The sequence below is a fragment of the Vicugna pacos genome, chromosome 6, assembly GCF_048564905.1.
Source record: "Vicugna pacos chromosome 6, VicPac4, whole genome shotgun sequence".
NCBI classification, from domain to species: domain Eukaryota; kingdom Metazoa; phylum Chordata; class Mammalia; order Artiodactyla; family Camelidae; genus Vicugna; species Vicugna pacos.
In genome coordinates this window covers 65506518-65520712 of record NC_132992.1, presented here as the reverse complement: position 1 = coordinate 65520712, position 14195 = coordinate 65506518, and the positions used below count along the sequence as shown (strand labels likewise).

The window sequence follows — 14195 nt, the reverse complement described above, 5'->3', positions numbered from 1 at the left end:
CTATGTTCTTGGATTTAACCCTGGGGTCAGGGGAAGCACTGAAGAATTTTAATTGGAGATGCTGACATGATTAGTGTTAGACAGAAAAGAGATATAGAAGGAGGAAGATTAGAGGAAGACACCCTATTAAATGTTGGAGCCATCACTCAAACCAGGCTTATTTGACTACAAAACACAGGATGTGGATTGTGGAGGGGGCTTCGGAGGATGGTGAAGACCTGGCAGACCGCATAAGGAATGTTAGAAGCTGATCCACAGGATATAAATAAAAGGATCATCAAGGGGAATTCTGGCCCCTGCTGAGATGTGCAAATTGGAAGTGACAACCTGAACAGCTGTACTCTTCTCTAGTTGTACTCAGTGGCCTGGGAATAAACGTGAAGGACAAGAAAAGGAAGCATGATCCAAGCTTGTGGATTCTTAGAGTGATTCTAGAGGAAGTAAGGAGAGGCAAGAAAAAAAAAAAGGGTGTGAGAAGAAAGCTGAAGTGATACACCATAGGATTTAGGCTGGACGAGGAAAAGGGGTAAAGCCAGAGGGGCTTATGGACTGAGGGGAAAGGGTAGGGGTTACAGGAGTGTTTATATTCTTTTGTTTCGGCTGGTAGGTGACTGCCACTGTTCCTAAATTGTATACCAGAGTTGGTAATTTCTGAGATGGAGCAGTTTAGGGTATTATAAAGTCTGGTCAAAGCTTCTAAAGAGTGGTTAAAGGAGCTTTACACTAACTTTCAAAAGTGCTAGAGAAGTTATGAGGCGCTGACTTCATTAGTCTACCACGGAGGTCCTTGAGCTTACCTGCCCTATAAATCACCTGTCTACAATTTATCATGTCATTTTAAAATTCTTGCACATGCTGGTACAGATCAGTTCCAAATTCATTTTTCCAAATTTTCTATAACCTAGTTGTATTTTTCATTTCCTAATAATAATAAAACTAGTTTACATTTCTTACAAATCATAGACAATTCTCTCATTTTCTATATGTTTTTTAATCCATAGGCCATAATACTCTCATATCCCAGGCATCCAATGATATCTTTTAATGATCAATGACTGATCTTTTTTTAAAACTGAATAATGTTCCATTGTGCACATATACTTCATTTTCTTTATCCAGCCATCTGTCAATGGACATTTGGGTTGTTTCCATATCTTGGCTATAGTGAATAATGCTACAATGAACATGCGGGTGCATATAGCTCTTTAAGATTCTAATTTCAATTCTTTTGGACATAAACCCAGAAGTGGGATTGCTGGATCATATGGTAGTTCTATTTTTAATTTCTGAGGAATCTCCATAGTGTTTTCCAAGCGGCAACATGGGTAGACCTAGAGGACATTATGCTGTGTGAAAGAAACCAGTCACAGAAGGACGAATACTGCATCAGTCCACTGACAGAAGGCACTTAAAACAGTCAGACACAGAGAGGCAGAGAGTGCAGTGGGGACTGTCAGGGGCTGAGAGGGGGAGGAAATGGGGACCGTTGCTCACTGAATATAAAGCCTCTGTTACGCAAGGTGAAGAAGTTCTAGAGACCTGCTTGTAACACAGTGCCCACAGTCAACAGCAAGGCATTGTGCACTTTAAAACACATTAAGGGAACAGTTGTCATGTTAAATGTTCTTACCATGAAACAAACAAACAAATAAACAAACAAACACATCAAAGAACACAAGGACATTTTTGGAGGTGATGGATATGTTTAGTACCTTGCTTGTGGTGATGGTATCATGGGAGTTTGCAAATGTCCAAACTCATCAAAGTGTCTACATTAAATATATGTGATTTACATATATCAATTATACCTCAATAAAGCTCAAAAAAAGAAAAAAGTACTGGTTTGGTATTGTAGTCTAAATTGCCAAGAGAATTGTTCATTAGTTACACAGAAGGTGTGGCCCCTCATTTGCTGAGTAGCAGTAAATCAAGTTGAAGTGAGTGTTGGTGGAGGAGGGGACTCTGATTTCTGAGTGACCTTTAGTGCAGGCGTGATACCTCAGCCTTAGTGGTCCTTTCCCAAGCAATATGGTGGCCCTTTCCTTCTGGCTCACTGAGTCTCTTTCCTGTCCTTTAGTGTCTTTTCCTGAACTGTTTAAAATTTATCAGCGGGCCATGGGAAAACTGATCAGGTATTGCTGTCCTCTGGGAGTTGCCATAGGGAAAGGGATTCTGGCCTCTCCTTCCATATAGGTTTAGTGTTAGGGTGGTGCCAGCCACATTCTATTGACCATTTTGTCATTACATATCCATTCCTGTATGAAGTCACAGAATAGTGTGGGAAGAGAATAAAAGAGACTCCCTCTCCTCCATTTTCTATCACGAAGGGAAGAATATAACCACATTTTCCCTCAAAACTAATATAAATTCAAGATGTTTGCTTTGGGCAATTAAACAATCACATCCTTCTTTGTTATTAGGCTACAATTTTGGTTTCTGATCATTGGAAAACATTACCCTGGCTTTGATGATGGTTGGCCGAGGATCCAAGATGCCTTGCATCTTTCTCAGTGCAGGCACAACAAAGAGATTGCAGGTGACCACGGCTGACACAGGATTCCCTGAAAGTCAACCAAGCAGTTATTTACAGTATACAAATAGAACTCTGCCAAATAATTCTGACTGTCTATACTTTCAGGTATCATAAAGAGTGAGGTGACTAACCACTAGTCTTCCTCTTTTGGATCACCTTGAATCCAAAAGGATGCCAGAATAGAGCTACAGTCAACCAAATGCCAGACAGTGTAAACATCTGGATCTACCTGTGAAACGCAGAGACTTCTGATATGCAGAAGCTGTTCCACACCATTTATTTCTGCTTTCCTGACAGCCATACATTGGAAGCCTTTATTAACCAATTTCTACTTGCTATTTTAAAAATGCTTTAAAATGACCATAGTAATACATGCTTAGTACCAAAAAAAAAAATTAGTAAGTAGGACAAGCATAAAGAAATTTACCCATAATCTCTTCTACCCAGAAATTTCTTTAAAAAACAACAACAAAAAAAACCTAAATGATTGAAGATGTGAAGGATTTGCAGAAGAATACTGTTACGAATTGAATTGTGTTCCCCCTCAGTTCACATGTTGAAGTCTTAATCCCTCTCCCCACCCCTGCCACCATGTGACTGTATTTGAAAATAGGATCTTTAAAGAGGTAACTAGAGTTAAATGAGGTTTTAAGGGTAAGGCCCTAATCCAATTGGGCAGGTATCCTTATAAAAAGAGGGAGAAATACCAGGAGTGTGTATACACAGAAGAAAGGCCATGTGAAGACATTGTGAGAAGGTGGCCATCTGCAAGCCAGGAGGAAAGATCTCAAAAACTAACTTTGCTGGCACCTTGATTGTCCAGTCTCCAGAACTGTGACAAAATAAATTTCTGTTGTTTAAGCCACCCTGTCTGTGATATTCTGTTACAGCAGCCTGAGTAGACTAATACAAATACCAAGTTCTTTTACAGTTATAAGAAAAATTTGAGGAATTCAAAATTGTACTTCTCCAAGAAGAGATCTGGGTGAGTCATGCACTTCAGAGGTAGGTAAGGTGTCCTATTAAAAAAGAAACAAACAAACAAACAAACAAAAACTGAGCTGAGAATAACAGATTTAGCCTCTTGTGTGGTACTGCCGACTGACTGAGCTGTGTGACTGTGGCAAGAGTTCCGAAACTTTTTGGGTCTAACTTTACTTACCCACAAAACAAAATGAAAGGTTTGGACTATATGATTCTCAATATCTCTTCTGGTTCTAAAATTCTTACTGTATTAATACTTTTATACAGTGGTATGGGAGCATGCATATATATACTGGGAGGGGGAATGGGCTACTAAATTTTAGGTTCCTTTGCCTTGGCTATGTGCTGCTAATTTTTGCATCAAAATAAAAGGCAATGGTCAACAGCCTATTATTAGCTCAAACCATAACTTTAATTTTCTTCTACCCACAAAGCAGTTAAGAACAGATTTTTTAAAGCTGTAAAGTAATGAGTGATATTAATGATTTCAACAGAAAAAATGAACTGTCCCACAGAACAGCAGACTCAGTGAGAATCAGTCACTTTCCCCTTGCCTCAAAATACAAACAGATGGAGATTTTTCTGGAAAAGTTAAAAAAAGAAAAAAAAGAAAGCTATTGTTCAATAATGATTATAGAATTCTTGTAGTGCTACTGCTTTTTAAAACTACTCTATAAAAAATGAATTGCTCCATATAAGAAAAGGGCCTGCAAGGACTAAGACCAAAAGATTCTAAATAGTGGTTATTTCAGGGGGAGGGAAATTATGGGTAACATTTCTTAATGCTTATCTGCATTTTCTAATGTTTTTATAGTGAATATATGTTACTATAGTAATTTTAAAAAGTTAAAAAAGAGCAAGTAGATACACAAAACTATTAAGCTGCTTTAGAACTTATCAAGATTATTGATGGTTTTAAATGCAAGACCCTCAGGAAAGCAGAAATCCAATTCTGACTTTTGCTGGTTCTATAATCTGAACATGTGAACATGCTGCCCTCTTTTGGTATATTCAGGCTGAGTAGAGAAAATCTCAAAGTAGCAATATGAAAGTAGGTTGTTTAATTATAACTTCTTTAGCAGATCAACAACATTTTGTTAGTAATGGCAAAATAGGCTCCCGCTATAATATACTTTGTAGGTCAAGCCATATCTTCTACAGACAATGTACACAGTCTCTTCTAGGCAAAATAAAGCTAGGAAGAGGATCATTTTTCTCTATACGATGGTTTTCAGAATATCTAAGGGTATGTCAAAGGCCTGAAGGAGTTCAATACCATAGATACATTCTGAGGACTAAGACTTTACTTATATGACCTTTCTTAAAATTTCCTATATGATAGGATCTCTTTTATGCTTACAGATAGGGGCTTTAAAAATGTTTTTAAAGTTCTAAATTTTTCTGCCTGCCTTTCTTTCTATCTCTACTTTGAGATTTGTTTAATATAAAAAAAAGATAGATATCCCAAAGTCACCAGATTTGTACATCTGAAAGGAGTAAGTAGGTTATTTTCTGAAGGAATGTATGCCAAAAAATAGAGAACAGGACACTGCTACAGATCAGAGAATAATTTTAAAAGTTGAAAAAACAAGTAGATACACAAAACTTCTAAACTGCTTTAGAATTTATCAGGATTAGTAATGACTTTAGAAGTATGGCTTTAAATGCACAGCCAAAAGTCCAAAAATTGTAAACTGAACCACTTTGCTTTTTTCTACAATTTGAACATGTGAGTTTCTGCTCACAAGGGAGAGGGTAGGGAGAGGGAGGGGAGAGTGATGCGCTCAGAATGATGTTGCCCGGGGTTTGGCTGAGAAGCACCATTACTAGTAGCCCCCCGTGTTGTGTTGCTGCTCTCCCCCCACCAGTCCAAATCTGGCAAGGACCAAAGGCAGCTTTGTATTTTTTTTTTGTTCTAGTGTTTACATGGGTGATTTAAGGTCCTTTGGCCCCTTGAGCACAATTTCCAGTTGTGGGAGGTGATTAGACTGTTAATTTTGACCAATTTCTTATAAGGAAAGGTGGGTGCCCCAGAAAGATGTAGTGACAGCTAACGTTTGATCATCATGTTAAGGTCTGGAATGTGCTTTGAAAGTTACTGTCTAATTGGACTTTCACACCAACCCTAAGAAGTAGATATTAGCCCCATTTTATAGATGAAGAAACAGCTTCAAAGAGGTTAAGTGATTTGTCCAAGGTCATACAGTATGTAAAGCTGGGACTTAAGCCCAAGTCTTTCAGTTTCCAAATCAAGTGCTCTGACAGGACACTGGTCACCTGGATTTCAAAAAGATTTTGGTTGTTTTTCCATTAAAAGCAAAAGAAACTATTTCAATTATTCTTACCTGGAAGTGCAAAGATTATTTTTCTTACACCATCAATATCCAAAGTTGCAAATGTTGTTGGCAGGCTAGAGAAAATGAAGAGTTATTTGTTAGTGACTGCTAAGCAATCTGACGAGTAAATTAAATACTCCAGTTTTCCTGTTACGTGGTTTTTCATACAGATTGGTTATTGTATAAAAATACTTTTCTGTTGATGCTCCTTTAAACTTTTGTAATCTGAAGTGTTCCAAGAGCATTTAAATTAATTTATTTCTAGCATCATCAAATGCCACGACTAGAACACAATTAAAGAAATATTAATTTTAAAATAGTCTCAAATTATACTTCAGGAATCTGACATGAACCCTTATTATGGGGGTGTGAAGAGGGTTGAGTGAGCGGCATGAAGGCAGTGAATGGTTAATAATAGTGATTTTTCTCTACTGACTACCCTTCATATAGAATTTCAGCTAAAATGTTATTATGTGAATGAAAGCTGAGTGATGCAAAATCCTTATGGAATGCTGAAATTTCCATATAGCTGAAAAATTACCCTTTTAAGCATCCAAATTGTTTTTCTTTCTTATTATTTTTGCAGGTTAGTCTTTCAAAAATGGATTATTACCTTTTGCAATAATGTGATGAAAATCAACATTTTTGATGAATCACAGCCATTATTAACTGATGCTAATCTGCTATGATAGTGATGTTGGGTCACAGGGGTGTTAAACTGTAACACAACAGCACACACTGCTGTGTTTCTATAGTTCTCGTTTCTTTTTTTCCCCCCTAGTTTTTTTCTATGCGTCCCTTTAATGATACACTGTTGTCATCTCGACCGTAAAGCCAGCCTTAGATTCTCAGCACCAGAGAGTAACAGTTATATTGTTAAAAAGATAAAAATAATAGTAATAATAGAAGTTACTTTTTAAAAAGAAACATCTAAGCATTATATTCATTATTTCATTTAATTCTTGCAATAATGAGGTGACAACTATCATCCCATTCTATCAATTAGGAAACTGAGACTCAAATTAAACAATTTGGCCAAAATCATTCAGTTACTAAATGGGGAAACAGATTTGAACCAAGGTTTTTCTAATTTTTATGGCTCATAATTAGATAAAGTTCTTATAGAGTATATTGTTACAGACTTTGTAGCATCTATTTTTGGCTACTCTGAGGACTTTTTCGCTTCCTTGCTTACCTGATTCTTTGCTGTGTTTTAGGAAAATGAGATTAGACTGTCATATCAATTTGTAGATAGGTTATTTGGCAATGATTGTTACTATGTGATGAAAATAATTTCCATGATACAGTCTCAGTAACACCTATGTTCACTGTAGATAACCCATAAAAATGGTGATTGGTAGCCCTGGTTGATCATACTCCAAATACTTTTTGAGTTTCTCTGTGTCTAAAGCGAAAGAGGGTAATTGCATTCTGAATGCATTGTATGCGGGAAGAGCAAAGCTAAATTGTTCTTGCGCTTTTTATATTTCTTCTTGTTCTACTACTAAGTAGCAATTACCTTTAAATTCTTATCTTCAGACAAGTATAAAATTCTGGTCAATTAAAGAAAACCATTTAAAGTTCTAAACCACTTTTTTTTTAATAGCAAACTAACACACACAATAAGAGTGAGGAGGGAATGCATAACACCTTCCTTTCACTGTACTTAAAGCCAATTTAAATTATCTTTTGAATCTTGCAGATAGGTACTGTGATTTCTCTAAGGTATTCATTTAAAAAAGATTCCATTATAGCAAAACATCTTGTTACTGTGCATTGCTATTGTGAGTGTCCTTTTGGTAGGCTCTGAAATTTTTCTTTAGGCTCTGGAAAGCCATTTCCTTGGAACTCAACACTTATTGTTCATTCTCTTCTTAAGATCAGAATGTGACAGCATTTATACACTGTTTTATAAACAAATTTTATACAATCACTGAAGTCACAGTGTTACAACTTTAAGAGAGGAGAATAAACATTCTGAACTGATGAATTTCTATAGCTGAAGTAAATGGTAAATAATAGACTAAAAACAAAAAGAATACCAAAATTATATATCATAGGTGCTGAGATTAATTTGAATAACAGATATTAAACAAATATTTCTCCTCTAGGGGTGACAGCAAGTAATGTCAGCTTCTTTCTCACTGCAAAGAAATAGACAATTTTTGAGGTTAGTGAGCACACTGACACGTTTTGGGGATGTCCTCTGTATTATAATCTAATTAGTCTTGCCCACAGGGACAGGGAGGAAAAAAGCCTGTGTATCCACAGCATTAATAACATTTGCTTAAGACAAAATATTCTTAATAAGAATGATCCAAATCCAACAGTTTCAATAGTAAAACGGCCTTGTCAGTGGCAGCCGTATTGGAGCAACTACAGAAATACAATGCCAAGAATTCTAAGTTCTATTAGATTGTGGAATTCCAAAATCTGTTAGATTTTAGGAATAATCTTAATGTCATACTTAAATGTAAAGCCAGATCTCTGTCCTAGAACTGACACAAGGTAACCAGAGGGCTGGCTGGCTTGACACTTAGAAAAGGCTTCTGGAATTTGCTGCTAGTTCCCACGGCTCACTTGTAACAACTGGCAAGTCTAACCTCTACTCTCTCTTAGGGTTTATATGAGCACCCATCAGAGTATAAATCTGAACTGAAGCATCATTACTGTTCTCCCTGACAGCATGGAGGCGTGCTGGAATGCTCAGCCCCATGCTGAGGCCTTTGAACAGTGTGTCTATATTGTTCATATATCAAAGCTTTACAGAGTAGCAGGGCTCTGAACAGGCAGACTATTGCCTAAAGACATGGCCACACATATTTTATCAACAAAGAATGTTTGCATTCTTTGAGGATTTACAACGGATTATAGAACCTCCACCAGCCCTTCCTTAGGGAGTTACTAGTTTTTAGGAAATGTGTAAGATCTAGGTATGTGGTTATTTTTCTTTCCTCCTGGGAGGTAGCAAGAAGCAGTATGAAACACTATTCAGGAAGTATCCTTGCAGAGGGAAAAAAAAACTTGGATCTGAACCTAATCAACCCTTTAGCTCTAACTTCCAGCGTACAGAATAAACTGGAGAGAGAGAGGAACAAGTTAAACACCACCGCAAGGAAGCAATCAGCCAAATCCATTCATCAGGACAAAAGATTCTGTTTCTTCAGCAAGTCAATGGCATGACAAAAAAAGGTGTGTGTGTGTGTGTGTGTGTGGGGAGGCTAGTAAATGTTCCTGTTTAATACAGATTAAACCACCACATACCATGAGTGGATCTGACTTGAATTCTAATTTAAACAAACATATGTAAGAAGGCATTCTTTTCCTTGACATTTGGGAGAAGTTTGAATATGCTTAGTGTATTAGGTGATATTAAGGTATTCTTTATTTTGTGAGGTGAGATAATACCATTGTGATTACGTAAGCTAATACTGCTGCTGTTCTCACTGGTACGTGAGATGTATACCAAAATGACATGTCTAGAATTTGTTTTAAAACAATCCAGCCCTCTGTGCACCCAAGGAGGGATTCATAAAATAGTTATAGGAAAATGCAGATAGTTAGCTGGGTGATGGGTATATGAGAATTCCCTGCTTTTGTGTATGTTTGAGAATTTTCATTCTAACAATTTTTTAATGAGAGAAAGAAGCAGTCTGGAGAGAAAAAGAAAAAGGGAAGGAACTAGACATGGGAATTAAAGGAAAAACAGATTTGGAAAGTTGCTTTGCTTTGTTTATACCAAACTCAGTGATTTGTAAAGATGACAAATTCCCATTTCAGATAGGATACTACACTTGTGCAAAGAATTCTAATACTATAATATTTCTTTTATTAGAATAAATAATCCATAATAGAAAATGTAAAAAGGAAGCATTTAAAACTTTGTTAGTCAAAACAAGCCAAACCAACCCCATATATTAGATAACAAGATGATTTTCATACCCTGGTTTCATAAAAACCCTGCCAAAGTGGATCTGAGCATGAAGATCAATGTCCAGCACCTGCTTTAGATAGTCCTGCAAAAAAAAAAAAAATCATTTTACTTTCAAACATTTTAATATCAAATTTTCAAAATGTTAAATGAAAAAAAATTATAAGATTGAAATGAAATGAAACGCCTTAATTTAGTGAAGTCAATTTAAGACAAATATTCCCTCATTCCTCCATTCCTCAGTCATTCAGTTATTCACTGTGCACCTGGTATATGCTGAGGATCAATCTATGTACAGAGGGATATAGTCTTAAAAGAGACAATGTCCCTTCCCTCATAAAAAGTACATTCTAATAGGAGTAGTTAGATAATAAACCAAATAACCACATTAACATATAAATCATTACTTGATGGGTTATCATCTCTCCTTTAAGACAGAATTTTATGTCTGAGAAAGGACGTTAATAAATATGGCTTAAGAAGTTGTGCCTGGGCAGGGAAGCCACATGTATGTATTCCACACTATTCTGCCTAGTGGACTTAAAATAATGTACATTCCTTGAGGAAAGACTCAGACATTTGCTTACCTATTACCAAATCTAAATAAATCAACTAAAATAAACAGTAGGGAAGAAGCTCTGAAACAGAAAAGTCAGATTTTTAAATGTTCCCACTTTATATTCTGCTAATAAGAACACAATCAACCTAAGTTTATGATCAACCCAGAGCAATCTGACAAAGCCTGATCTTTGGAAAGGAAAGGCAACATTGCCCTGTAGTTGGTTTTGTAGACATAAAGAAAAGAACCGCAGTTAGAACATTTTTTTTTTCCTTAAGTAATACAATCTCTAGGTCTGTTACTGAGTTTCCTACTCACTAATCTAAGACTGAGTCCACTAGCCCACTGCAATTTTAAATATTTCACAAGCTACGGGACACTTTATTTTTAAAATCTGTTTCCTTTTATCTCCACAGCCCCAGCCAACACCATCTCACCTGGATTACTGAAACAGGTCTCTCTGGGAGCAGTCTGCCCTCCTCTAGTTCATTCCCCTCGCAGTACTGGAAAGAAATCTGATCACCTCACTATATAATACTTCAATAACTTCCTGGTTTCCAGAAAAGTCTCATCTTCTACATGTCATATCTAAGGTTCCTGTATTGTCTAGCCCCCTTTTCACTAGTCATTGCTCTCATCAGGCAATTCTCTTCTCACCCACCCTATTCTTCTTCCTCTTTCTTTCTCTGGTGCATCCCAGCAAGACTATACTGCTTTCAGTTTTTAAGCTTTCTGGCCTCAAGTCTTTGAAAATGTTCTTCTTTCTGTCTGGAATACTCTTTCGTTCTACCCTCTCCTCTCTACTCCACCCTTATCTCAGTCTGTGTCATCTTCTCAGTCTCCCCTGAATTCCCAAGGCTGGATGATAGATTACTGATTTAGGTTTATTTTGAGACTATATTATTAGATGCAGTAAAGTTAGAATTGCTATATTTTCTTGATGAACTGATCCATTTAAATATAGGAAATTCCCTCCTAATATCTAGTAATCCTTTTAATCTTAATTTTCTCTGATACCATTACAGCCACAACCGCCATCTTTCATTATAACCTTTTCCTCATCTTTTACTTTCAATTAACTGTGTCCTAATATTTAAGGTGGGTCTCTTTTAAGATCATATAATTCCTTGTTTTTTAAAATCTAGAATCACAACTTTTAATTGGAGGATTTAGAACATTTATATTTAATATAATTACTGCTATATTGAGAGTTTAAAATAATCATCCTACTATTTGTTATCTATTTGTCACTTCTGTATTTCTTTTGTTTTTCTTCTTTCATGCCTTCTTTTGAGTCACCAATTTTTTTTGTTATTTTCTTTCTCTTCTATTTGCTTGTTAGTTACACATTCTTTTATTATTATTTTAGTGGTTATTTTAAAGGTTACAACACACATTTTTTGGGGGGGGTAATTAAGTTTATTTATTTTTAGAGGAGGTACTGGGGATTGAACCCAGGATCTTGTGTATGTTAAGCATGTACTTTACCACTTGAGCTATAACCTCCCCCAACAACATGCATTCTTGACTTACTACAGTCTGCCATAATTTGGTTATCTTGATCACTTTCCAGACAATGCAAGAACTTTGAAACATATTAACCCCATTTATTCCTCTCTGCTTTTTGTGATTTCATTTACCATATATTCAATACACATTTTAAGTATGTGTGTGTCTATATATGTATATGTATTTTAAACTACCATGTATATTTTATCACATTACTATAAGACAATATATACTCTTATTTATATATTTAATATATAATATTTATATATAGTTAAACCTCAAAAGACATTATCTTTTCATACAGTCAATACTCTACATTAATCCACATATTCACCCTTTCCTTTGCTTTCTAATCCTTTCTGCATTTCCACACTTCCATAGTCTTTCTGGCTGAAAAACTCTTTTGTGTAGGTCTGCTCTGTTTTTGTTTAGCTGAAAATGTCTTTATTTTACCTTCATGTTTAAAGGAAATTTTTGCCGGATATGCAGTTCCAGACTAGCTGTTATTTTCTTTCAGCACTTCACAAATGCCATTCCATTGTTTCCTGAGTTTCACCATTTCTGTTAAAATCATTTCTGTTAGTTTTACTGTTGGTCCTTTGAAGGCAATGTGTCCTTCTGATAAGATTTTTCTCTGTGTCTTTCATTTTCAGTAGTTTTGCTATGATTACCTAAGTACTCATACAAAAAATACTTTTTTTGTATTTATCCTGCTTGAGATTAGCAGAACTCCTTGAATTTCTGGCTTGATGGTTTTTTTTCTATCAGTTTTGGAAAACTCTCTGCCAGTATCTCCTAAATATTGCTTCTGTTTACTATGTCTCTCCTTTCCTTTCTCTAATTACACATATGTTACACATTTCACCAAATCCCATGTCTTTTATGCTCTTTTCCATACTTTCCATCCTTTTTCTAAAATTTTCATTTCATCACTTTTCTAAAATATAAATATCAGGATCATTCTTAGGGCTATACTGTCTTGTTCTCCTTTCTAAGTTTTTAGTCATTTTGTCCTATATCTAATATTTCTGGTAATTTAAAAAACTAAAGCCCAAACGTTACATATGAAAAAAATTCAGAGGCTCTGAATGATGATATATTCCTCCAGAAAGGATTTAATTTCTTCTGGCAGTTAAATTAAGATTACCTTGATCTAATCAGAGGTTGAGATTATTTGCTAGGGCCCCTCCTCCATGGCAGGTCTTAAACTCTTAAGACTGTTGAAAATTCTTATTTTCTTCACCTTTTAGCTATTCTGTTATGCTTAGCTTCTTGGCCTCTGGTAACATTACACTTTGCCCTGTCCCCTGAGGAATTAGTAAACGCCTTGAGGAAAAATACGTCGAAGAATTTCAGTTCTATTTCTCTGTGGTTCACTTTTCTCTGAGATCTTGGTGCCTTGAATCCTGGTTGTCTTAGTTGTTCTCTTCAGATAACTGCTTTTTCTTTTTTAAAAAATTTGTGTAGCTTTTATAGTTGTTCCTGGTGGGAGGGTTGGTCCAAATGAGTCACTCCATCATAGAAACAGCAGAAATCTCCAGGCCTTCCTTATGTGCTTTCATAATACTATGTCCTTCTGACATCACACACTTAGATTATACTGCAATTGCCTGATAACTGATATATATCCTTTATTGTACTACAAAGTTTGTGAGAACAGGAACCTTGTATATATATAATGAATCCCTAGTGAATAGCACATGCCTTTAATTCATTCATTTGCTAGTTCAACAAGTATTTGTATGTGCCCATTATGTATCAGGAATTTTATTTGTGCTAGAGATTTAATGGTTAACAAGATGGATATGGCCCCTGACACAAAGATGTCCTATTATATATTTTATTGGGGGAGACAGCCTAAAATAAGTAAACCAACAAATAAAATAATTATAAAGCGTGGCACATGCTATGAAGGAAATAAGCAGTTGCTGGGACAGAGAATAATGGTGTGGGGTGGAGAATAAGAAAGGGCCATTTTAAAAGAGGTGGTGAAGATGAGAAGGATTCAACCAAGTGAAGTGTGGAGGGATGAGAATTCCAGGCAGAGGGAAGTATATACAAAAGCTTCTAAAGCAGTAAAAGATATGTCTAGAACTGAAAAGACAATGGAAGGTACTAAATGAGTAGAAAAGAGGCATGAGGTGAGGTTGGAGAGATAGGCAGAGGCCATACGTACAGGGCCTTAAAGAAAATGATAGAGTTTGAAAAGTAGATATGCTCATTACATATTTGCTTAATGAATGAAAGTATTTTATTTTTCTTGAAAAAAAATCCTGTTAAAAAATGCCTTTTTTCCACTCTTTTTGAACATGAAGAAATGCATCACGTTTCTTGTGACGTAAA

At 35.9% G+C, this 14195-nt stretch overlaps 1 protein-coding gene and 1 long non-coding RNA gene across 9 annotated transcripts in view; one reads left to right on the top strand and one right to left on the bottom strand.

Moving 5' to 3' along the window:
• GPHN (gephyrin) overlaps positions 1-14195 on the bottom strand; it is a 432492-nt gene that overhangs the window by 5334 nt on the left and 412963 nt on the right. For all 8 annotated transcript variants that reach the window (XM_006206958.4, XM_006206955.3, XM_072963279.1 and 5 more), the window contains 3 exons: positions 9796-9869; positions 5863-5927; positions 2458-2561 (listed from right to left, as the gene is read on the bottom strand). In XM_006206958.4, coding sequence (XP_006207020.1) covers positions 2458-2561; positions 5863-5927; positions 9796-9869 — 243 coding nt within the window. The remainder of the gene's footprint in view (positions 1-2457; positions 2562-5862; positions 5928-9795; positions 9870-14195) is intronic.
• Positions 8352-10848, top strand: LOC140696959 (uncharacterized). Its single transcript, XR_012073702.1, has 3 exons — positions 8352-8445; positions 8906-9045; positions 10760-10848. It is a non-coding gene; the product is annotated as an uncharacterized lncRNA (long non-coding RNA).